The sequence below is a fragment of the Semicossyphus pulcher genome, unplaced genomic scaffold (genome assembly GCF_022749685.1).
Source record: "Semicossyphus pulcher isolate SPU_LCO1_2020_fin unplaced genomic scaffold, fSemPul1.0.p SCAF_5, whole genome shotgun sequence".
Lineage (NCBI taxonomy): Eukaryota > Metazoa > Chordata > Actinopteri > Labriformes > Labridae > Semicossyphus > Semicossyphus pulcher.
The window spans coordinates 8,939,954-8,967,016 of NW_027211726.1; the positions used below are offsets into that span (position 1 = coordinate 8,939,954).

At 43.4% G+C, this 27,063-nt stretch overlaps 1 protein-coding gene across 1 annotated transcript in view; it reads right to left on the reverse strand.

Moving 5' to 3' along the window:
- ext1b (exostosin glycosyltransferase 1b) overlaps positions 1–27,063 on the reverse strand; it is a 137,382-nt gene that overhangs the window by 43,642 nt on the left and 66,677 nt on the right. Inside the window, exon 2 of the mRNA XM_069680964.1 lies at positions 567–660. Coding sequence (XP_069537065.1) covers positions 567–660 — 94 coding nt within the window. The remainder of the gene's footprint in view (positions 1–566; positions 661–27,063) is intronic.

The following is a 27,063-nucleotide window of genomic DNA, read 5'->3' on the forward strand; positions in this document are numbered from 1 at the left end:
CAGTGGAGCTTTCTGGTGAGATATAAAGAGGTTGCTTATTATGAGGTTCAATATCAACCACACATTTTGGTTACAGGGATGGGGGTATTAACTACACAGAAATTAGGCAATTAAAGCTGTTTACCTCTAAATTAATGTTAAAATCCAAACCAAATCAAACCAGTTCTCCAGCAGGCTTCAGTTTTTTTTTGCTGCCCTTTGATCATCTCACAGTCTGCGTTTTTTTAGTACCGCATCGATTAACAGTTCAGCTGCAAAATTAACCAGCGGTAACCGTGTAAAACACACTTTAGAGGCAGGAGGAAGCAGCTGATCTCCTCAGTGAAGGTCTGGTTTGTTTATATAATTACACTATTAGTCTGAAAATTAAGGTGGTAACGATTTAGTGAACCTTTCATGTTAGAGATCGCACCATGACAACAAATGCTAAGTGGGAGGTTGAGAGGATGGGATTCTGTTTCTTTCCAGCAATATGGCTGGTAGGCATGAATTTACAGCACATGCAGTGCTCGCTCATGATGGAAAGTAGGTGTGTGTGTGTGTGTGTGTGTGTGTTGCTTGTTTACCTGCAGAGCCTCGAGGAAGCGAAAGGAGCCCAGTCGTCTGCCGCGGGGCACCAAACAGAAGGTGGAGTTGTGGAGCATCTCCTTGTAGTCGTACCTGCAGAGGCACAAACACACACATGATGAGTTCACTGACATAAAGAAAAACATATTTTGAATGCGTTTGTGTGTAATAACAGAAATACATAAAGAACATCCATCACTGTTTTATATTGCCTGATCTTCTGCTGCAGTGTATCAGATAATCGCTGTTATTTGTTTTCAGAAACAGTTTAACAGAAAAAATTAAATGTGTCAGTGCTCTTTGGTTTATTGGTCTGGCTCTAATGAGCTTTTCTTTTATTATGCATCAATAGCTAATATTTCAAGGAAAATTATAGTTGGACATATATTAAAGCTAAAACAAAACTTTTGAACTCTAAATACATATTTGCCACAAAATTCACACGGCTTTGCGCGCAACATTTCCATCCTTAAATGTATCAAAAACAAATCAATCAGACACACCACACACACAATCATGTTTTTATCACTTTAGGGGACATAACATGGATTAGCCTTAATTTCCTGTAGACTTACTCAACATTACTCAACATTAAACAATTATATACCCTTAAATTTAATGTATGTTGTACCCACAATGACAACAAGTCAAGTGCGTAAAAAGATGATAAATCTCCACATCATGAGAAAAACAACTCACACACACACACACAAGTTTTCAGCAGTTTCAAAGACACATCTTTCTGTGTTATGAGCTCTGGTTGCTGTTTAACTCAACTGTGTCTGTTGGTCATAACTTAAAGGACACTTCAGGTTTATTACAAGAACGACTTCACTGTACCAGGAAGTTATATGAGGCAAAAATCACCACCTGCCAAGACAGGTTGTAAACAAGCCGACAGTTTTGTCGGATAACATAAAACACTTTCACTGGCGGTAAAAGTGAAAGTAAGCTCACCTGAAAAGTCCGTTAAAATGACTCACTGCACTGGGCAATTGAGTATGTGTGTAACTTGATCAAGACCCGAATTTGTTAAAGGTAAAGGTTTTCCACTTAACGTTTGCTTTCTTCTCCAGGTATGTTCAGGTAGCATGTTTGCAAATTGTCTCAATTATAAGCCGTTATTACACGGCTGTGTTAAATACTTGATTCCGATTGGGCAATTACGGCATTCCAAGGTGTGTTATTTCTCCATAACAGACCGTTGTTATGAAGAACAGACCGTTGCTAGGGATGCTTTTCTAACCGCGCAATCCGGAGAACTAACTGTAGTCATATCAATCCGCCAAAAGAAGTCCGGTAAATTTGGTGTCAGCTTGTTTACAGAGGGGAAAAAAAGAAAAGAGACAAAACAGCAAAAAGCGATAAAGGTTGAACGATGCAAAAACTGAAGGCTACGACAGAGAGGTCTACAAAAGTGAAGACGGCACATGAAGTAAACATTAAAGGAAACACCTGGTGCTGTGCACCCTGTCGGGGTTCCATTCCGCTATAACAACCTGCTCACTAAACGTTATCCCTTACTTAACTTACAATATGTTGTTATTACTGATAGAATCGATGGTTGAAACTAAAAAAAATCTGTTCAAATTTGACATTTTGCTTCCGTTTCTTTTTCGCTGAACAGCCTCTCCTTTCCCCTCTTTCCCTCCTCCTCCTAGCTCGAGCCCAACATGCTCCTTTGCACACCTCCTCTTCTCTACGCGCTCCCTCTCTCAACCCCTCTATCTCTACATACAGGAGGCCGCTGCTCCCTCCCTCCCTCTCTCTCTCTCCCTCTCTCTCTCCCCCTCACTGCTCCTCTCTCTCTCCTCCTCCTCCCTCTATCTCTCCACTGAGGTGTGTCTTATTGCTCTCCAAACAGGGTGATCAACCCTGCCAGGGGTAATGAGCTGAGAGTGACACCTGCTTCCACCACACAGCTGGCTCTGCGTGTGGAACAGAAATGGTGAGCTTGTGTGCATCTGTGCACCAGTTTGCGTTGGTATTTGAATGCACCTGGCTTTTCTATACGATTTGACATTTACGTGAGCACTGCTACATACGAGCAATGTACGTGTTGGTGAGTATACACTGTTTTACGTTACACAGGCGGACAAAGGGAGATATTCGTAGATATTCTTTTTTATGAGGTATTTGCTTTCTCCTTCAATGCGTATGTGTTTTACCGAGTCACTGAACGCATCAATCTCACAGTTTCTCCCATTTGATTTTTGATTTTTTTTGATTCTCTCGTCCTTCTCCATCTTCATTTATTCTCACTTCCTTGCTTTCTTCCATCTTTCTTCCTCAAAATTTGGACACAGTGATGTCTGCCTGCGTGGATTCTATCACCCAATCTCTGTTATATATACAAACAGAGATAACAAATAACACCGTCTTCAACCGGTAGCTCGTGGCCTGGATTTTAGTAGCTTGCCAAGAGGCTTTGTACAAAAAATCCAACGACGATAAAAGCACCTTGAAAGCCTCTTCCCACTTCAATTCAATCAAATCACAGATGTCCCACCCCCTTAGACACAAAATAATAGGATAGGCCGATAAGCTGTCAATAAAAAACGGTGATGCTCCTGGCAAGTTTGTCAACGTCTGAACCGAACCAATCACAGCAATGTTGCAGCGACCTCCATCGACAGGTCGGGTCAGTTACGCTGTACGCTAGTTGAGCTAAAGTGAGGAGTTTGGTGCTATTAGCCTGTTTAGCCAGATTTATGATGGACGATGAAGGTGGCCATGCCAAGAAAAAGCCTTAAACATAGTATCTCCACGGGGAGTGGGAAAGCAAGTTTGTGCGCCTGGTGTGGTACCAACGTTTCAGTCGACAAAAGAATCAACACGGGGCGCCACCAGCAGTTACAGCGATGTAATGCAAGTAGCTCTTGGACACTTAGCTCTCAGGTGGACAAAAGTTTGACCCCTGACCTAGAAGTTACCATGTCGGCTATGTGTGCAGACCAGGCCTGACCAGGCTGCATCTTCACTTGCAAATAGGAACATTTTCCCACACATACTTTTTGTCTCTATGCCCCGAAAGTTAGTCTGAAAGATATTTGAAGAATCAATTTACATCGAGATTTCTGCATAATTAATTTATCAGATTTTTTAGAATAACCCTAACACCACCAATGACTTCTTTTCTGCGTGTGAAAATAAAAAATGGAAATAATGAGCCCTCAGGGTTTCACAGGTTGGGGGTTAAGAGACTACTGTGGCAGAAAATCATTTCTCACTTAGCTGTAGTCTTTACAAGGTGAAGGTTACAGGACACACACACACACACGTACATGCGCGCGCACACACACTCTGCATGCACGGACATTCTGCTCTATTGATGATGCTGTGGATGTACTGTAGCTTGTACACAAGCGTGACAGTGATTGCTGATGCTGCCTTCTGCGAGCGCCTGTGAATATGGACCGAGCTGACATGGCAAAGCTGGAAGCCAAGCACTACGCTCACACACACACACACACACTTGATGGTGATTGCTGATGTTGCTGCTGAGATGCTGCCTTGTCTCTTCTTCAGCCGAGCTCTAATGAAGTGCGGGGACATGGCAGCCTGTGATAAAAATCCCACCCTCATTTACGCCTACATGCATAACGTTCTGTGCCGCACATAACACACACACACACATTCACGCAGGGCACACACCGACAGACTCGCAGACACACACGCGGTGCGAACAAGCGACAGCTGCACGCCCTCACATTGACGTTCCGTCACCTGTCGATGGAGACGAAGAAGCTATCTTAGCCCATATTTCCCCACCAGCTGTCTGCCTGGACGCTGTCTGTTTGTGCATGTGTGTGCGTGTGTTTGTGCATGTGTGTGCTTGTCTGAGCATGTGTGGGTGTGCGTGTGCATAACAGCCCACAAAACAGGCCGACATCTGATGGCAGTGAATATCAATGTGTGGATTTAACGCGCAACAGGCCTGTAAAACGTCTTATCTAATACCCTGCGCCATGTGTGTGTCAGATCCTCTCTCTGCTGTGTGTTTAATACATTCTGTTTGTTTCGCTTTGACCTAATCTGTCAAAAGAAAAACTTTTACGCTCAGATTTTATAACCGAAAACACTCTCAAGCAAAATCACTGGTGTACAGGACGCAGATTTCTCGTGAAAAAGCGCCAGAACAACCCTCCCACGCGATTCACCTGCTGCGCACTTTAACCTCATTATGATTCACTTTGTGCCAAAAACAGATCATTCTATATTTTTCAGCAGCTCAGAGATCTGAACGAGGTGAGGAGGTCGCAGGAGGAGGCCTCCACGAGAACTCCCCCTGCTGTGTACACCCACCTGCACATCCCCTCCTCCTGCCTCCGTGCTCCTCTCCTAACTTCCTCCCCTGAACCTCCTGCTGGTCCGCACTTCGCGCAGGGTTCGAAGGCCACATCTTGCTTTTGCTATCTTACTCATCCTCTCTTCCTTTTCTTCTCCTTCGTACGGCTTTCCACCGCGCTCTTCCTGTGACCTTGAGCCGACGGAGGGAAACCTCGCTCGAGCTGCGAGCCTGCAGGCTGTGTGTGTGTTTGTATGTTTCTCACACACCTGCAATTGTGTGTGCATCTCCATTGTAAATACGATTGTGCGCATGTGTGAAACAGATAACACAATGAACGTAGGGTGAGAGAAAAACAGAGAAACAGAGTGATTGTGTGACAACTGTGAAATGATTCTCGAGTGGAAAGGCTCGCTTGAGTCATATTTGGAGGGAAAACAGAGGAAATAAAAATGAACATACGGGGAAAAAAAAACGAAGCAGACAGAGAAACACAGCTTCAGGTATGGAAGTACAGGAGCTGACATCTGCTTGTGCATCCTGGTGTTTTGTATGCATGTAGGAGAGTGTTTAAGTGCATCTGAACGCACGTGTCCAACAACTGTGAAGCATTTAAGAAACACTTCTCTGCCAGCCCCCAATGGCAACATCATTAAGTGCCTTCATTTGCAACTTTTATTTCACAGGATTGACACTTTACCCACACGCACACAGGGGGGTTAGGGAAACACACCGATTTAGTACTACATATAAAAACACAATCTAGCTAATGTTATATGTCATTTAGGAAACTTTATTCCAACCAGACATCATCTCAGCTCACCTCTTCATCAAACACCCTCATTTCTGCATCCTCCCCCGTTTCTTAAGCCACTTTCCCACTGGTCAAAAAACCTGCTAACACACCTTTAGTGGGAAAGGTTACAATCGGCATTCAGGCCCGGGTCAATGACTCCGCAGTAGACCTGGGTAATTATCGCCTCGGCTCCGATCAGCACTGATGGGAACACAAAACCTGTGTCGACACGCTTATCTCTGCGTCTCCTCGTCATCTCAGCTACAAATTCCGTCCGAGCAGCGCTCGAACATCGTTCCAAATTTGTCTGCGCCGAATTTGATAAACAGACTGAATGAGTAATAGATACAATAAACACCTACCCACCGCAACAGCTTCACTGTTTTCTAACCCTGTCTCCGGCACGTTTGTGACGTCAGGCGGTTAACGCACTAATTTCGATGGGAAAGGCGTGTTACTGTTGCTAAGCCTGACAAGCTCTCCATCCTGGCGTTAAATGATTATGTTGGATAATGCATCATTTAAAATTAACAGTTTCATTTGTCTTTTATTAAGCGAAGAAGTTGAAAAACACTCTTATTTCTGGCCTATAATCTTTGATTTTTGTTAACGTAAATGTGGCAAGTATCCCACATTCTAGCTTTAGCTAGCTAGCTATTTACCGCTACCGTTTGCTTAAAACTTTTATATAGGCTGGTGTCTCTTTTAAAATGTTTCTAAATGACTCATTTTAAATTTAGAACCTTGAAAGACTTGTCTCAAATGTACCCAATGCCTACAGACATGATATGACATTAAAAGGCTAAAGCTACATGTCCCAGCAGCACAGAGTTAGCATCTTACAAGTTGTTAAAACATGCGCAAGACCTGAAAACTCTACATGAGCATATTTTATTTAGTTCTGCATAAGATAATTGGAAAAAAACCTAGCCGACTAAGTTTAGCTTTATTGTTTCTACTTTTAACAATCAGTTTATCTAACACAGGAGAAAATGGAGGACAAGGACTGAGCATTAGCTCGGGAGGTGTTATGCTACCTTAGGGAACGCTGGGGTTGCTGGAGTGTACACTTTTAATAACACCAAAAGCAGAGGCACAAAATGTGTTTTATGTAAAGCCATCTATAACCTGCATAAAAATTGTGAGCTAATGATACCCATGGCCTGGTAAGTAGGCTAATGATAGAGTCTTACTATTTATTAGCAGGCGTGTTAGCATGCTAACATTTGCGGCTTAAATTTAGAGCAGAGAAACTCAACGTTGACTAAAAAGTGAAATATTTCCACGAGAAATAGAAGAATAAAGATGCATAGACGGAGATAATCAAGTAAAGTACCTTACATTGTATGTTTAGTGCTGTAATTGATTGAATGCTCTTTGTTACAGCAGTCCAGATTCCCAGAGGTGTGCTTGCGCTTGGCGGGCTGCCACCTGGTCTATCTGGTGCCATGTGGGCACCCAGCAGACGCCTGAACGAGGAGCTTCAGGGTGATGAAAACATAAAACCACAAGCAGCCTGAGTGTCTTCCAGGGAACAGAGAAAAAGAGATCCAATTTACTGCTTATTGAGACTGTTGTTACATTAGCCTCCCGGACCTCTCCCCCCGTCTCCCTCTGCTTCTCTCGCGCTAATTTCTTTGTCTTCCAAGGTGGGTTTCTGTGCATGTGTGTGTGTCTGCAGGAGTATGTGGAAGAATGGCTGTCCTGAGGTCTGGTGATGACTGTAACAAAATCCAGGGGAGTGTTTCTTTTTTGTAGTGTGTGTGCTGATGAGATTTTATAACAGAAAAAACCCTTAAGTAAACCCTCTGCTTCATCAAATTATCAATTTATGAGAAAAGAAAGCTCTAACCTCCTCCATTGTGTCCTCATGTACTTGACTATAAACCTTTAAGATGCATTGATTGTACATCAAAGATTCTAAAAGTTATTAATCATTAGGGATGTCGTGCCACAGATGTGCTCATTTGTCTGGTAAATAACTCCCAAACAGACTAATGACGGATTCCAGCAGTAATTAAACGAGAGCCTTGTCCTCCTCATAAACACAAGTGTGTAAGTTGAAGCATATTGTTGTGTTTGTTCCCGTGGGAGTGCGACAGATGTGCAGGCTAAGTGAGTTTACGGGTAAAAAGGGGGGAATCTTTGCTTCCTGACTGACTGAGATAGAGTGTGTTTGTTGAAGGGGGAGTGTGTGCGGGTTGGATACACATATGTTTCTGTGTGTGTGTGTGTGTTTGAGGATGATAATGTGTGCACACGTGCGTATAGTGACAGATACAAGCTGTAGAGAAGAATCAGTAGTGTGTGACTGGATTGTGTGTGTGTTTATATCCATGTGTGCCCCCCAAACTTTCACCCTTTGTATTTATTCCCCCCCCCCCGCAGCGATTTGGAAAAGCATGCGTCAGCATCTGTGTGCATCCAGATGTGTCCCCGTCCGTTTTTTCACCCATCGCCCTCCTCCTCCGCTGCCATAACGCCTGCTGTACACTCTGAAACTAATTCATTAGCCTAATTAGCGCTCATTAGCCAGCTTATGCTAGTTCCAATTAGCATTGTAGCATGGAATGACCCAGAGGTCTGCCTGGCAAAACAAACAGGCTTTTTGTGGTCAAACCCATGACGACCCTGAGGTCTGTCCACGCGCGAGGAAAATCTGATTAAGCGCACTTACAGGACTGTAAAGAGAGCGACCCCCGCCCAGCCCAAAGGCTGAGAGTCCTGTACGGCTCAGAGGGGAGTTCATCATATAAAATACAGCTGAGAGCATGAGAAGTAAATGATGTCATGGAGGCTGGTTTGACTGGTGTAGAAGAGGAAATGCGTCATAGCTGTTACAAACCCACTGAGGACCTATATACTATTAGTACCAGCACTCTTGGCGATATAATGTGTATTAGATTTCATCGTCCTCATATGGAGAAGTATTTTAACATGACTGACATACTACAGCAGTTTAACGGTATGACAAGCCACAACAAGCCTGAGTTATAAAACAATGATGGCTGAAAATGATGCCATGAAGATGTGCCGATTACTGCAGTTCCTGATGTGGCCACTAGAGGCTGGCTCCAGAAGTGAGTCAATCCCCATATAGCTCTTTATTAAAATGAGTCCACAACACGTAGAAATATCTTCCTAAATCAGGTAGAAGAATCACAATGTTGGAAAACGAACATTGCAATCACTCATCGTCATAAACAAGACAAATCTAAAAGCTCACACCGAGCCAAGTCGTAATGTACAGACAAGCAGAGAGCAGCCTGAAACCCTCAAACATTAAATTAATAAAGCAAACACAACCAGACTGTCGTGCAGCCCAAAACATTATAAGCCAGACGAGACTGCATTACAGGTGGACAGCTGTTGTCGCAGGTGTGGCAGCAAACAGAACAAACGGGGGATGCATTGGGATCTGACTACGCAAACTGCATCCGAATGTTCCACAAGAGTGGAAGCAAGTGTTCCTGCACACGCCAGCTTCATCAATGAAAGTGTGAGACAATTAACAACAACAATTGACAAGCTCTTTGAGTGTCAACATGACCACACTGATCCTCGGGGACGGCGCATAAACAAGTGTTGATGGAGGAACTGATGACAGTCTGCGATGCTGTGACTCCGATGGTGAGCTTTCAGAAACACAAGTGGCACGTGTGCTTATCTGAATAATGAGTCAGGAAGTGAAAGCCAACCACAAGTGTTCACCAGAGACGTTTCTAAGAGGTGCTCTGATTCCAGGTATGAACTCGGAAGTCCTTCGTGACTGGATTTCGACAGAACACAGATTTATCTGGGTGTAAGATCTGAACAAGGACTTAATATGACAGGTCTTTCTGCTCCGTCAAGAACAATTTCTTGAGGGGAATCTTTGAGTGATAGGTCCACGGTTATATCTCTGTTATTCTTTTTCTCTCTCTTCCTCCTTTTACTCTCACACTGAGAGAATACAGAGCAACTACAGTCAAAACACAACCCCTGAAACGTTTCTCAATCAATCACGTTTTTTATCTATACAGCACCAAATCACAACGAAAGTTACCTCAATATACTTAACATAAAGAGTCTTGACTGTAGACTTTGTAATGTTATTTACAGAGACCAAACAATGAAGCACCAATGAGCAGGCACTTTTCAAGGAAAGCCTCCTTTTAACAGACAGAAACCTCGAGCAGAATCAGACTCATTGGCAGTGTTGGGGGTAACATGTTACAAAGACCGCCGGAGTCAGCCTTACACATGGGTCTGTATGTGACTGACTGAGTGAGTGAGTGAGTGAGCGACGGTACTTTCAGAGCCGTGGGGAGAGAGAGTTGCGACATCGCAATGGCGGATCATGGAGCATATTGAACCTCCTTTGACGCAACTCTCTGTCTACATGGCTCTGGATACTTTGTTCGGAGAGTAGGCAAGGCTGCTCCTTCGCTGCTCTTCCGACTGTCCTTGTAACCCATTGCCCACAAAAGCGCACATTGACCTGATGCGGTCAGCCACAAACTAGGTTTTGACCTTGTCTTTTTTTTTGGAAACGAGTAGCGTAACTTGTTAGCTTTGCAAGTCAAGAAACTTCCCTTTTCCTTTTGTCGCCACCAAAAAGAAAAGTCCCAGAAGCACCATTTCTGTTTCTCTCCTACTTCTTGGCAGGTAGCTGCGTACCAGTGGGAGGTAAACACAGCTGTGTCAGTGCCTGTGCGTAGCTAGCTAATTCAACTAGTGAGATGGCAGAGAGGACAGCATTTACTTTGTGGAAATAGTCTCCATATTTTGAATTTGTGGGTGAGAGGGACAAGAACATCACGGTGAAATGTAAGTTGTGTCTGGAGGATAAGTGCTTGTCAGCTGCAAAGAGCTCTACTTCTAAAGTAGCATCTGTAGATAAACACAGCTCCACAACACTGGTGGGACTTAGAGCCTGTGTTGTATCATCATACTGCATGCCTCTGCCCAGTTCACTGTCAGATTATTAGCATAATAAAGAGCTGTAAAGGTTATATTGCGTCTGTTATTCCAGTTCTTAGGCCGCAGAGTTACAGATTATGGGCCGTAAACAAGGCTATGCAATGATGGTAGAGTCAATCCATCCGAAGGTAGACGTACAGTAGGCTACATGCCGCCCTGAGAATATAACCCACATGTAACGAGTTGCAAAGGGGGTTTAATTTTTGGTAATGCAAAAGTAATGTCAGGCATTACTTTTCTCAGTAGGTAACGCAGTAACGTAACAAGTGACTTTTGAAAGTAACTTGGTGAACAGCCATCTGTCGTGACCGGATAGGCCGAGAGAATGGGATAGAGGGCGAGACAGAAAGAGAGAGAGATGAATTAAAACAAACAGATATTACAGACTTATAGTAGCAACAGCATTAATATCAGTAGAAATATGACACTGAAGAGTCAAAAGTTACACTGAAGAAAATCATCACATCTTGATGTAGCCTCTAACATGCTGGTGATGTGATCGTATATGAAGTCTCTTCATGCTGCCAGTAAGCGAACTGTCAGCTTGTCCGATTTCGCCCCGGAAAGTCCCACAAACTCCGAGCTACAGCCTGAATACAAAAGTAAGAAGGTTTCAGGGAATTTCTAAGATGTCACGCTAGCATGCATGGCTGTACCGGATCCATATTACTATTCAAATGAGATCCTGGCAGTAAGTCTAGCTGCAGGTGGTGGGTGTGAGCCTCATAAGCCTATATAAAAAAAACATGTTGGCACACACTCGGAGAGATACGGCTCATATACATGCAGCCTCACACTCGCACAAACTTCTGAATCAGTTCAAATCAGCAGCCTGTTCAGCCCCTCCAGCTACACGTCCACCCCCCTCACACGCACACACATTACACACACACACGTGTGTAAGCCTGAATATTTTACAAATACCCCGATAACAAGAAGTCTTCCTGCCGCCATGCTAATTCGCTATGACGGCTTTATCCTTGCAATCTTTTCAATTTGTCCTCTCGGATTTTTTCCACTGCCAACAGATGGAGGCAATTTTTCAGATACATTTAGTGTCTGCGCTGTAGTCCCCTACTGCACACACACACACACACACACACACACACACACACACAGAGACACACACACTCTGCTCTCCAGAGGGTGTAAGAGAGGTCAATTTCAAACTAGGTGACACCTATTCCACACACGTACCCGGGAATATTTGGGGAATTTGTTTTCACAGGCAGATAGATGGCTGCAACAATCACTCTTCACACTTGCACAGACACACACACACACACACGCACACACACACTCTTCGTCTGTGATTGGCGCCTCGCTGTGTGATCTTGCAGATGAGGGGTCCAGACTCGGTGGATGTTCGCTGGAGACCAGCTGTGCCTCGCTCTACACTTCCAGATGGCCCTCGGGGACGCCACACTGTGTATGTTGGTCTATGTGTGTGTGTGTGTGTGTGTGTGTGTGTGTGTGTGTGTGTGTGTGTGTGTGTCTATATGTGTGAGACAGTTTCAGATTTAGACATGTCAGCACATGCACGGCGGCAGCCTCTTTTTGAACACTGACACATTTTGTCATCAGAGCCACTGAAATGAGGATCGCAGAGGGGGCCGGAGTTACCCCTCACCGAGATGTCCTTTCATCTGACACACACACACACACACACACACACACACACACACACACACACACACACACACACACACACACACATACTTAGAGAGAGGGGAATGCTTAAATTGGTCCATCCACATGATACGGTCGCTTTAGGCTCTTTTATGACAAATGAATTCTTAAAATCTCCAAGAATTTTAACACCACACACTCTGCAATGCCCCAAAACACACTCACACACACACACACACACACCACAAACCAGCACCAGCATTCAGACTCTCCTGCATCCTCGTAAATATGTATAAACTGCAAACCCCACTAACGCTCTTATTTTCGGAGCACCACAGACCATTACCGGGGTCCCATCTGCCGGCAAAGAGCAGTCCAACTCTCCTCCAATAGGTGAGGGGAAACTTAATCGCGCCTAATTTTGTGTCTGCAAACACACTCTAATGTATTCCCTCTGAAGACGCCTCTAAATCAAGACTATAAAGCCGGTCCTGGAGCCACCTGGGTCCCTGAACACAACACCACCAATCAGAGGGTAAAGGAGAAGACACTCGGCGGAGCGTTGTTGGGTTTGGAGGTTTCTGTCTTTCAGCGGGTGTCGGAGGGGATGACGTGAACTCTCTTTAATAATCATCACAGCTGTGGTTCCATTCTTAAATATGAATGGGAAATTGCAGGTTTTATTTTGGGATTACAACAAAGAACATTCAAAAGAAGTTGTTCTCTGTGAATTTCCATTATCATGGCACTTGCAAATGTCCTTATTAGTGACTGATGTATTCTTCAATTATGCAGCGGAACCGTCTAAAATATGAATACCTTTTTAGATTGTTAACTTAGCATTGCCATAGCTAACAAATACAACCTATTATACAAATGACTGTATATATAGATGGACGACGCATCTCTATCTGCTCTCATTGTACGGAATTGATGCCAAAATACCCCCCGTGACGGGCGCTGCCATCTTGCGCCCATTTGGAGCCAAAGAGTCTGCGCAGTAGAGATCGGCAGGTGGAGCCACCGTAGCCACTTCCGCTAACAAAAACACACACTTAACTTACCGGAAGAGAGATACCAGAGATCCCGCACGCCGGCGTGTTTAACAGCAGAACAGCTTCTTGTGTTGGCCTGAGGTTAACGTTCACAGATATGGAAACTTTAATGACTGTAGTGATTGTTTTAGTTACGTCTCCTCTTGCCATTCTTCCTCTACTCTGCTAATTTGGAACGAATTAGCTGCAGGAGCCAACAGAGCTGTCAATCATCCTTTTTACAGCATCAAATAACTCATTAAAACTAAATGTGTCAGAAAAATAATAATGATAAGAACTAGCTATAATGACAGAAACCATGTTTGAGAAACATTTATTTGGCGTGTATTTTGATTTTATACTTTGACTCATGTCCCATCTGTTAACATGGAGGAGGCGGGCTTTATGACCTATACTGCAGCCAGTCAGCAGGGGGCGATAGAGAGGGTTTGGCCTCACTTTAAGGGAACTGTCATGGCGTCCATCTTTTTATACAGTCTATGACCATACTGGTGTGATGCTTGATACAGAACGTTCCACATCAGCGGCAGTCATCTTGGTTATTTATAAAAAAACGTCTCCTTCTCTTAAACCCACTCCGTACTGGATAAACAGCCTTCTTGCAGTACATAGATTGTATGCTAACTGGTGGTTACGTCTACATACATCAACCTTAACTCAACGTCATAACTGCAGGTCAGACAATGACTAAGCAAACTGGAAGATGAAGTTGAAAGCTCTGAGGCTTTGTTGCATTTCTACATCAAATCAATCTTAAGATTCAAATTTATCTGTCTCTGAGTGAGGCTGCAACTAACTTTCTGATTAATCTGGCAGGATTTATTGCAAAAAAAATTAATCCATAATTTGTCTACAACATGGCAGGAGATTGTGAAAAATGTTCCAATTATGTTGCGCAAGGTGACGCCTTCAAACAGCTAATTTTGTCCAATAAACACTACAAAATAAAAGCATTAAAATCTTCATTATTAAGAAGTTGGAACAAGAAAATAGACAACTGAAATAGCTTCTTATTTTTTCTCTTTAGTTTTAACTCCAGACCTGAGTGTTCAAGTGCTGTCGTAAATCTCAAAATACCTTGAAAAACCTGTTCTATAAAATTTAATGGGGGTAAAAGTTCAGTTCTTTTAAGCCTCTGTTTTCTGAATTTCTAAGCAACCACCAACTTTGACAGAGCAGGTATTTATAGAAAGCAACAGCCAGCAGCAGCACGTGGCCTCTCTGACGAGAACACAACAACCTGAAAAAGAAACGCTCCTCTTCCCTCCCTCGATCCTCGCGGGGGAAAAATATTGTTTACAAGCGGTGTTGTTGTTACCAGCTCAAAAATACGTGTGTGTAGGACGGCTTTTTTTCCCTCTTCTTTCTTCCGACCATTATCATAAAAACAAAAACAGTCTTAGGCTTAGTTTGCCTCTTTTATTTTGAAATACTGTGTAGTTAGCGTATTCTTGCTCTCATCTTTGTTCATTCAGAAGGATCCTCGAGCTCTCTTCCTCTCCCTCACACACACAATCATGTGAGAGTGAGTTTGACATCAGCATCAAACGCAGAGTATGTCAGCACCGCACGACACTGGAGAGCAGCATGATGCCTGAGACAGTCAGTGATCCCGGGCTGCGTGTGTGCGCGCGCGCGAGGAGGTACAGCTGTCAATCACCGGCAGAGAGGGGAAGCAAAGCGATACACTACCCAGCGAGTTCATCAGTGCCATGTGTCAGTCACACCCCGAGCTCACATTGATTGTCTGTCGGCACCCATCTGAGTGTGTGTGCGTGTGACGCGCGCCTGTGTGTGTGAGAAAATGACGGTGGAGCGGGGGATGCTTGCTCTTGAGAGAAATATCACGGGGAGTGGGATACAAAGGACAAAAACATAATGAGAGAAGAAAACCAAACGTCCACCATGATGCAATTATGATTCAATTTAGATTCGAGCATCAATTATGCAAACATATTCAGGAGTCATGTCAAATATTGATAGGCTCTTCAACTTCTCAAACTGGATTCATTAAGGAGCCAAAACTTAACCCGGACTCTCTCATTAATCATGGATGGATGTCAGCTGGAGGTCTGCATTCAAATTCAGCCGACACCCCCGAGCCTCCAAACCGGCACAGGCGACGCCACAGATCTACTGTGTGTGTCCTGATTTGTCTGTGTATGTGTGTGTGTGTGTTGACATGTAGCCGTTGTCAGTGCCGACCCCTGACCTGTCACGTCTGAGCGTGTGCGAGAGGCAGTGTAGGTAGAGCCGATGTGTTGCGCAGTTTAATGTGGAGCCGCATGACAGGAAACGATGAGGTGGAAAAAAGTGCCTGAAAAACTGGATGAAGATACTGAGTGCTCATGTTGTGCTTTGAGTTTGCTACATTATAGCCCGTGTTTGAATGCTAACACACACACACACACACACATAAGATGTTGCACGCAGTAACACAATCAGAGAATTGTCAATGTGAGATTGTTGCTTGCTTGTTAGCATTTAGCTCAGAGCACAGGTGGGTCACATGCAGGCCCTTTTTGCACTGCGATTCCGCCACAACGTCGCAATGAAGCTTCGCTGTTATGTCGCCTTCGCCATTTTACATTAAACCATCAAAAAACAGTGTTTTTACACAGCGTTCCGGCGCTGCAGAAGCAAAAGTCGGCCAACGTGTAAACAAGCAGCACAAGCTTCACACACACACACACACACACACACACACACACACACACACACACACACACACACACACACACACACACACACACACACACACACACACACACACACACACACACACACACACACACACACACACACACACACAGCGCTGTTCCACCCTGCCAGCTCTGCCCGTTTTCATAAGCCGCTTTCCCACTGGTCAAAAAACCCGCTTACACCCGGCTTTTTGCTTAGTGGAAAAGGCTACAATCGACATTCAGACAAATGACTGCAGTAGACCCGGGTAATTATCGCCTCGGCTCCGAAAGGCAATGATCGGAACACAAAACCCGGGACGACGTTCAAATCTCCGCCCCCTTTCCTGCGCGATGCTATGCTCCGTCGGTAACTTCTGCGACTCCTTGTCATCTCAGCTACAGCTGAGCGGCGCTCGAACATCGTTCTAAGTTTGTCGGAGTCGAGTTTGATAAACAGAATGAATGAGTAAAGACGCAATAAAGACCTAACCACCGTAACATCTTCACTAATTACTAACCCTGTCTACGGCGCGTTTGTGACGTCAGACGGTGACGCAGCAGAAAAGAGACCGACAGGAATATACTCGACCGGCAACGGGAAAAGAGACATCTATAAACGGGTCTTCCCGTGTCTGAAAAACCTGCGTCAACACGCTAAATTTAGGTTGGAAAGGGGTAATTGAAGCCATTTTGCTTCTGTTACTACGACTTCGCCCCACCATTCCACGTCCACACGTTTTACTATAAAGACGAGGCCTAACAACAGAGTTCGAAAAAGTTCCACTTTGCTCACTTCCTGTCATTGTAGCTACTTCCTGTCTACTACAGATTTGAAAGCCTCACATTTAGAAACCCTTTAACTTTATTACAAAATAAGATCTGACACAAAGCAGACATCGAACAACTTTACCTGATAAAATCTAAAATGAGCTCTCTTTTAAAACTGTGAATGTGACTAAGCATTCAATGCAAGTGTGTGTGTGTGTGTGTGTGTGTGTGTGTGTGTGTGTTCTGTTGTGTCTGCGTCGTCTGTCTGCATTCCTCTGCTTCTCTGTTATGTCACGACAGCTAACAGGCCCTCAGGCTGCAACCGTTACATCTTAAGTCACATGACACACCCCTAACCTGGTCTCATATGACTTAACTTAGGCTCCAAAGCAGGGTGGGGTCATGGCACCGGGGTCAAAGGTCACTGCAGTCCCCACCCTGAGGAACAAAAGGCAGGAATGAAGCCTTTCAGTGAGGGTCCGGGTGGCTTGGATTTAGGCTGACTTTGGGGGGTGTCGGGCTGTGTGTGTGTGTGTGTGTGTGTGTGTGTGTGTGTGTGTGTGTGTGTAAAACAGAGGTTACTCAGTGCATTTGCTTATACAGTTATTTTATGACACACAGCTTAGGTCCCTGTGCCTGATTGCAAAGTGTTGAGATTTCCTGCTCATGTCAGACCACATATGTCTGTGTGTGTGTGTGTGTGTGTGTGTGTGTGTGTGTGTGTGTGGTAACTGTGATGATGAACCCAGAGTTCAAACCTTCTGCAGGCTTCCCTCTGAGCGCTGCACTTGGCTGGTTTGTGTGTGTGTGTGTGTGTGTGTGTGTGTTCAGGGAACAGCTGTTCTCCAGCGCTACGCGGGGAGGTCAGAGGGAGACACGGACGAGCTACAGCTGTGGCCCCGGGGCATTGTGGGAACTGTGGCATGAACAACGTGGGAGAAAAGAGGAGAGGAAGAGCGAAAAGGCAGAGCGATTCAACGGGCAAAGATGCATTTACAAGCTGAGAGACAAATCTGCGAAGAAAGCGGAGAAAAGAGGCGGCGGAGAGGAGAAGACGTCCCTCTGTGGTCGAGTCATCCGGGGCAGAAAAACCCACAGAGAGCAGCAGCAGGCGACGTGGACCGCGGCGTGTTTCTGGCCGCGAGGTCGCTGCTCAGAGACACGGGATGAGAAGCACGTACAGCTGAGGGCTCTTCTCCAACAAGCCGATCCCGACCCGTCAGCCACAGCCACTTAGCATTCTGAGTAGAGCCCTTATATTAGAGAAAATTAATCACGCCTATAAGCTCATAAACAAGTTGACTTCTCCTGCCCCGCTGTCCGAGAGTGCAGAGGAGCTCGAAATGAAGACCTGCTGTCGGAGATAACGCTTATTTCAGGACAGCACATAATGTGATAAGTCTGAGGAATCACTTCATAGTTTTGCGCAGACAATCATGAGCTGCGGTTGAGAGCAGAGGGCCCCGCTCCAACAGAGAGCAGCGGAGAAAAAGGGGCCTGACAGAGAAAACTAATAAGCCCTGTGCACCGGGAGAGAAATGGGCTCATCTCTCCGAGGCACCGAGAAAAACTATCCGAGCTGTTGTACAACCATTTCAGGGACAGAAAAAAAAAACGCCTCATCTATGCTGAAACCCAACACTAAATCCCTTCTGCCTGACAGATTCGGCAGAAGAATAATATCTGCAGCAGGAATAATATTTGCAGGCTGCATTATAGGAGCATATGAAGGGGAGAGAGGAGGAGATGGAACGAGGCCAAAAGCCAATTTATGGCTTTAAGAAAGAAAGGGATTGTTCAAGGTGCTACTTAAAAACCCTCTCTGAAAACTCGCTCATCCACTTGCTTGTGAGCCTCAATTACCGGCTGCCGATCGCCATCTGTGAGGAAGCTAAAATCATTAAAAGTGTGCGAAGATTAAAGGCAGGAGTAGGTGTTCAGAAAATGAAAACAAGAGAAGCAAAGAGAGCGAGTGGTAAAGGTGACGAGCGTTTAGACTCTGAGCTTTGGTTTTAATTGAAACTTTTCGATCTGCATTTGTTTCTCGATGTAAGAAAAGTTCTTTGCCTTTAATAATCTGTTCATCAAAAGTGCTTGAGTGTGTTTGCAGGTGTTCGATTCAATAAAAAGTATCCTGCTCTGACGTATCAGACTTCCTGTAACCGACAAACTGATAGTCGCCTGTTTCAGTGTAGTTACACATCAAAGACGGTGTATGCAGGTCATATAGGCTTTAATCTGATCTTGAACGTGAGAGCGCAGCTGCAGAGAGCGACGCACAAGAGGTGGCCGTTATCCTCGTGCTATCTTGTAGCTGTACGCACCGTCAGAGCAGTTACATGTCGGCTGTCACGACGACTCGACGGGAGATTTCTGTGCATGTGCTGTGTGAGGAGCCAGCTAACGTTCTCCAGCTGCAATATAAAAGATGCAAAGGATACAAGCAACAGAAAACACTCCTCAGAGTCGTGCATAGCAGTTGTGCATAGTGTTTTAATCTAGCAGACGCAATCACAGATCAATGCACATCGTACCGCTATGGTGAGTATATCAAGTGGACCATCAACTCAAGCCTCAAACCTGAGCACAGATTATACAGCATCTTACTTTAGGTTTTCATCATGGTTTATTTACGCCGCTAATCGATTAATTGTTTGGCTAATAAAATGCCAGAAAATAAGCGGCTGCTTTTCCGGTCTCTGCGAGTGTTGCGACTAAACAGTAATCTACTATGGCTGAACAAACAAAGAAAAGATGGATGACTACAGATACAACTTCAACAATAGTGAAAATCCAAAGAAAAAGAAGCAATTGGACGCTCAGATGAAGGCAAACAGTCTAAAAAGGAAAGCGACCGTCAGCTAGGAAAATCAAGAGTTACAACCGGAGCCAACCGTGGACGTCTGGATATCTGGGAAGTGTGCTCCTGCAGTTACCATCTATCGCCATAGGCGCCGCCAAAGAGCACGAAGATCTTAGCGATAACCACTTTTTAACCAACAGTCTAAAACCCACAGATTTAACTGAATCTGAAACACCAATAAAAACAAAAGACTTTGGTTGGATTTTGGCCTGAAATTGTGATAAAAACTTGGTGTGACTGAGGCTTAACACACACCATGAAGTGTAAAACTGTCATTGATCCGTGAGAACAGAACAATAAGTTGAATATATTTGATTTCTATCTCAGTCAGGGAATTAAATTTGCGCTTCCATTCTGCCAGGTGGCACCAAAAGGGGTAAAGTTTGGCTGCAGCTGGCAACACATTTCAGGTCAGCTTCCACTTGGCAGATTTTTCTTATATCAGTGGATATTGTAATAAAAAGCAAGACGGTTGACCCTGATTATAATCCTCCTTCCTCTGATATAGTCCTCATTGTTTGTGCCGCTTGACAGCTTTTCAAATGTAGAGAAAAGTTCATGTCCTCTGTAAAAAAAAAAAAAAAAAAAGCAGCAGATTTCTCTGAAAAGCACTCTTTTCTAATAGAATATGAATGAAGCGAGAATGAACACAAAGAGGCAGATCTTGGAGAGAATCACCGACTGAACTGAAATTATTGATGTTAAATATCTTCCTTCTGTCGCTGCTGCTGACAGAGGTGAAGAACAACAAAAAAAGCGATTAGAAACGTTTCCACCTCGATGACTTTGTCTTTTACCTCGTGCCTCACACGGGATAGAGCTCTCCATGTGGACATTTTTAATGCCAGGCTTAAATGAAATGCTGGATTAATCGTATCTGGATACAATCTGGGAAGCAGTAAATGTCAGTGTGAGGTGTAAAAGGGGCCTCAGTCTCTTTCTTTCCCACAGAGAAGCCTCGCTCGCTGGCATTTCTGCAGTGCAGCCGAGCAGAGAGCCCGCCTCCTCCTCTCCTACCTGTAACAGAGGGATATTGTTGCAACAGAACCGCGACTTTGGTTACCCAGCATTCCTGCTTCTTCATTTCAAAGTCAGAAACGTTAAAAGGTAAGGTGAGGTGGGAGCAGGAGAGGACAAATAGGAGCTAAATAACGAGGTGCAGAAAGGAGGGAGGGGAGGAAATATTAGCAGCAATTACAGCGTGACTTTCTCAACTTGCATGCTTAGCAGATAACGAAGGAGCCGAGCACACTGAGGGGCATCGCTTCTCTTAAATTCAACAATGGCCGCTCTTTTTTTCCTGCGGCCAGCGACGGAGTAATCTGTCCGCTTTGATCTGACTCAGCGAGAAGATGTCGCCTCCAATCCGAGCATGTAATTCTCGCTTTCTGTTGTTAGTCACCCGCTCCGACGACGGCACACTTCCCACTTCCTGAAAGTCATAACAATCCCACCACTGCTGCTGCATTAACCATCCGCGACAAATGAACCTCCGTCTGGCAAACGAGTCACAAACACACACACACATAAACACACGCACACTCCCACAGAGCCAGGCTACAGCTTGATACATGTTCTGGTTACTCAGCTCAGGCAACAATTTACATTAATGTTCACACACATATGGGAGACATTGGATTACTTGTTCTTGTTTAAAACACTGTATATTCATTCTGTAAACAATATCATGAACACACAGCGTCTGTTACTGTACACACACACACTTCCTGTCCCGTACACACATACAGTAAAAACAATCTTAAGAGCTGGGACACCATTTAATCCCCCCGTAATGGATTTACCCCCAGCTGAGAGTCCAATTACACAAGCTATAAATGCTAATGGTAGTGCTAATCATAACAATAGCATCACGGTTTAAAGCTGCTAGCTAGGACACGCTGCTCGGTTTAGCCCCCGAACAGCATTTCTCAATTACAGCTAAACACATAAAGTGGGCGAATCCATCTGATTCAATCTGTTTCCACGACAACGATTGCATCTGTACTCATCACTTTCTCCCAAACACATGCTTCACATTCATTTAGGTTTGGGCTACCAAGAAGCAGAAACACTGCCAGTTCATCACCCAACGTGACTAACGTGTTAGCACAGAGTTGCTTGTTTACACATCTAGCAGATTTAGATCTATTGTTAAAGTAATAATCTTGAAGATTTTCATGTAAATAAATGTCTGTTAAGTCACTATCTATCACCCAATGAGGTAACACGATGGTGATTGAGCCTATGGCCCACTGATGAAAGCCTTTACATTTGCAGTATCACAGACTGGCTGTCTGGTACGACTTTCATGGAAAAAATCCCAAGCGGTGCCCAGTTAGTGACGTGTTTTCCATCAGCCAGCAGTGGTTGGTCTGCCAGAGAGGGTAGGCGGAGGGTAGCGGTAAGCGGCTGCTTTTCCGCTCTCTGCACGTGTTGCGAGTAAACAGTAATCTACTATGGCTGAACAAACAAAGAAAAGATGGATGACTACAGATACAACTTCAACAATAAGTGAAAATCCAAAGAAAAAGAAACAAACTCGACGCTCAGATGAAGCAAACAGTCTAAAAAGGAAAGCGACCGTCAGCGAGGAAAATCAAGAGTTACAACCGGAGCCAACCGTGGACGTCACACATGCAACACTGTCTGGATATCTGGGAAGTGTGCTCCTACTGTTACCGTTTATCGCCATAGGTGCCGCCAAAGAGATTGAAACTGAAATCCTCAAGATAACAACTTTAAAGTAGAATTATGATCAGTTAGAATCACTGTAATTCTCATTGTGCTTTCACTTGTACAGGACTAAAATTGCGCAACTACAAAATAAAATTCCCAGGAAACACTGGGTTTATCTTAGACACTCAGCAGGGAAACAACATGGACTAACTATCAACTTGTTAAGCAACCAAATTGTCGATGGCATGATGCGATGAATCCTCGCAGCCAGGGTTTGTTTGGCTGCACTAAAAGTTGCTTTTGTGTTTTAATGCTGACCAGAGGAGCTAAATGGATGTTGTGAAACATTTAAATGCTAATACAGAATTTAACTTACACATCAAGCTTTATATTTCTCCATTTTCTCACAATAGACAGTCAGACTTACTAAACCACTTAACCAGTGTTTTTTCTACTTGGCTGCATTTTATTCCAAAGTCCTTCATAACACCAATTTTAACACTCTATGCATAAGTCATCACTAGAGCAGGAAGTGTTTATCGATTATGCCTTTGTAGCACTGAAAAAATTAGTTAAGGCTATTTAGAAGACAATATGATGTTCAGCGCACACAGTCATAATTCATGTTAAAAAGACGTCCTGCAAGTATCTGTCTGGTCATCACTCCAGCCTGGATCTCTCTCTGGCTCTCCTCCCATCCTCAATGTTAACTGGGTCATCTGTGGGAGAGGCTGGGTGCTCTCATGAGACTCACACTGACTCACATACAGACACACACACACGCTCACGCACACACACACGCGCGTGCCTTCACTCGGAGTAGTTCAAAGGAGCTCAATAAAACATTTACAACATGCTTAAGCCTCTTTCTCTCCCCTCCTTCACTCTCAATCTGCTTCTTTGGCTTGTTCTGCATCTTTCCTTTTAGCCTCAGTCGCTCTCCCATGATCCTCTGCTCTGATACGAGTCTGTACTTTTCTGCGAGGCTCGTCCGATTCTTTCTTTCGGCTCTGTGAGTGACCCTGGGTTAAACACATTTAATTAGCGCTCACAGGGTCTACACGCCTCCTCCTACCGGCAGCTTAGAGACGAGGCCTCTCGACCAACCAGCTTGTGCAACATGTGTGTGTGTGTTTGTGGGTTTGTTTTGTAGTGCAAAGACTAAACATCTTACCAAGTCTAATAACCTTTTTTTTTTTTTTTAATAATGTGGTCTAAAAAGGAGCATCTTTTAACCTAATTTAAGCACATGTCCCTTTTTCTTGTCACCAACGTCAACTTTTGTTGTTTTTAATAAGCTCATTTTTGATAATTGGATGCCAAAAAGTACTCTATAAAAGGTACTAATACGCAAATTTTTAAATAAATAGGTTATCTAAATTGCTTCAAACTAGGTTTTTTTAATCTGAATGAAAAATGTATTCAACATACTAATCTAAAATAATTAGATGCTAAAAAGTACCCTGTTTCTGAGTGAAAATATGCTCGCTTTAAACAAACTACACTTCACTAGATTGCTTATTGATTGAGATGGTCCAGTAGATGATGTAAGATTTTACGTAGGCACTTAAACACTTTCCTCAGGCCTGATAATTACACTGGTTTGGGCCAAGGTCTTGAAAACAAACGCACACACAGACCAGAGTTTGTGTGAGCCAAGCAGCGCGTTAAGGCCTTCTTCAGTCCTCGTATTACTCTGCCGAGCCACAGCGGAGCCCCTCGCTTTGAAACATGTAGCTTCTGTCAAGCTCTGCTTTTTAAGACACAGCAACATGCTGTATCGAACGCAACGAGGGTCAGGAGAGTCAATATATACACGAGCACACGGTGGCCTTTTATGTTTTTTTTGACGGTGAGAGTGGGCCGTTATCATAAGAGGCACATTCAGTATGCTAACTGAGAATATTCAAAGACATGCAGGCCCGGGGTGCCCCGGCTGTCTGCTAATGAACAGCACACAGTGCAGTGATACAGACTACAGAGGTGCTTGTAGGTACAGGAGAGCTCGGTACAGCAGGTTAGAGCCTTTAATGATAATGAGCAGTGAGTGTGGACTCAAAACAGGTGAGAGTGTAAGGTAAAGCAGGAAACATAAATCCACATGAGAAAGATAACAAATGAAAGAAAATCCTGCTATTTTACACGTGAAGTTTGATATACTCATCGCAGGGAGAGCTCCTTAGGCTCTTTCAAAAACCTGAAAAAATAACTTTGTTGATGTCATGATGTAACCCTGAAAGATTTCTGACCCCCTGTGTGGAAAAGTCTAAAGATTTGTTACTCAAACTGCGATCAAACTGCATTACGGGAAACACAGAATTCCCGCGTTTTTGGGAATGGAGCCACACTAGGGATTACAAGTCACGATATTTTGGCCCCTATTGCTTTAACTTGAACCATTCTTTATTAAATCTGTCTCATGTGAACACCCCAACATTTTTAATGTGAAATACTAAAACCTTGGAGTGGCCCTTTAAAAACAGTGTTCAGAAATATCATGGCTTATAATGAGAAAAACTAAGGTAATGCTTTCTATTATGGCTCTATCATCGTTCGAATACCGTCCTACTACAATGTAGGGACATATAGTATGTATGAATCAATTCCAGTTTCATTAAATTGCAAGGTTAAGCCAGCTGAACAAGCAGAGAAGTGAAATTTGTCCCCAGGCAAGAGTACAATTCAACACACAATGAGAAGTAAGTTAGAATAAATCAGTATTAATGGCATTTAAATGGTGCAGTTCTTTTCATATTTTCCTTGTGAAAAATAAAGTATAAACAACAACTGGAACAAGCTCAGAGAGGAGTGAAAGACAAGAAGTTCTTGTGGTTTACAGATATCCACCAATTACCAGCGTATTACAGATAATGAGTGGAAGTGATTTAACAGTAAAACAGATTTTCTCCAGAGGGCAATCAAGACAAAAACAGGAAATTTGCTTCAACAGACACAACTGGTCCCCGCAAATTAGAGCAGCGTGATCGTGTGTCATCAATTCTGAATAAAACTTCAAAACTTTATGTTCCTGTCTTTGCTGGGAAACCACAGCAGTGAAACAAATCATGCTCTTTAGTTTTTTTTCAAAATGAGAAAAGAGCAATTTAGCAGACGAGATGCGAGAAAATAAAGCTGTGGCGCTCTGTTTGAAAGCTGATGCAATCTACTTTGCTGTGGAACATCTGGGGAAATAAAAAGGTCACACAGATTTATATTTAGATGCCGCGGGGAGAAATATGCTCCTTCACTCTGCTCTGCACCCTCAAGCTAACAACGGCCTGCTACGAAGAGCCAAATTAATGTAGCGTTAATGGCAGCCCACTGTACGGCTAACGGCTGCTAGTTATGTTCTGTAAGCAGTCTGACACAAGCAAAAGGTCTCACTCTGGAGAGCTCAACACAGGCTAGCTTTAATGCTGGGAGGATAGGAGCTCTGTCTCCTTACACTAATCCCTATAATATCTGTACTTTAATTACAAGCAATTTAATCATGCTGCAGGGATTGTGCAATATCTCTGTGGTGTTCTTATATCTTGTCACTTATCATTGTTGTGTATTATGTGAAACTAGGGCAATATGGTTGATGTGTTTCTAATCTGTGGTTATGGTTAGAATGTGCTACTTTGTTTACATGTACATGTTTTTTAATGCTCTGTATTATTACTCCTGTTGAGCAAGCCAATTGTCAGTAGCATTCGAGACTTTATTTATACACAGGGAAAATCGTATATTGTATCGTATATTGTATTGTATATCGTATCGTAAATCGTATCGTAAATTGTATCGTAAATCGTATCATATATCGTATCGTATATCATATAGTATATCGTATCGTAAATCGTATCGTAAATCGTATCGTAAATCGTATCATATATCGTATATCACATTGTATCGTATCGTATATCATATATCGTATATCGTGTCGTAAATCGTATCGTGTATCGTATCGTATATCGTATCGTATATCGTATCGTATATCGTATACATTGTATCATATATTGTATCGTATCATATATCGCATATCGCATATCGTATATCGTATATATCATATATCAGATCGTAAATTGGATCATATATCGTATATCGTGTCGTAAATCGTATCGTGTATCGTATACATTGTATCATATATTGTATCGTATCATATATTGCATATTGTATATATCATATATCAGATCGTAAATCGGATCATAAATCGTATATCGTATCGCATCAGATTTTGATACAACCTAAAAGGTAAAGTAGGCAGGGAACTGTCGTTACACTGGCTAACCAAAATGTGATATTTTGGGGGTTACAGGGCGGCTGCTGCTTTCTGGAAAACAAACTTGTTAGTCTTTAAGTGACCAAAAAAATACCAGGAAAAATCATCAACTTTGAACAACTACAAAGTACATCAGTATGAGTGTTAAAGTTCATTACATTCAGATAAAAATATTGATACAACTTTCATGTCTGTACGATAAATACAATGCTACCACCAGCTAGCTTAGCTTAGCCTGAATTTGACAGTGACAACAACACTACACTTTAACTAATGGGATTTAATTAGCAAGCCTTAATGGTTTTGTAAGATCTGTCCTGTTAGCTTTGAATAGATCAGGCTCACTTTTCTTTGTGCTAAGTTAAGCTAACTATCTGCTTGTGGTAGCTTTACAGTTTACCATACGCAGCTACAATAAAAGTGCAATCAATCTTCTAACTCTTGGCAATACATTTATTAAGTGTATTTAATAAAATGTGAAGTTTTCCTTTGAGGAGTTTCTTGTTGAATTAAT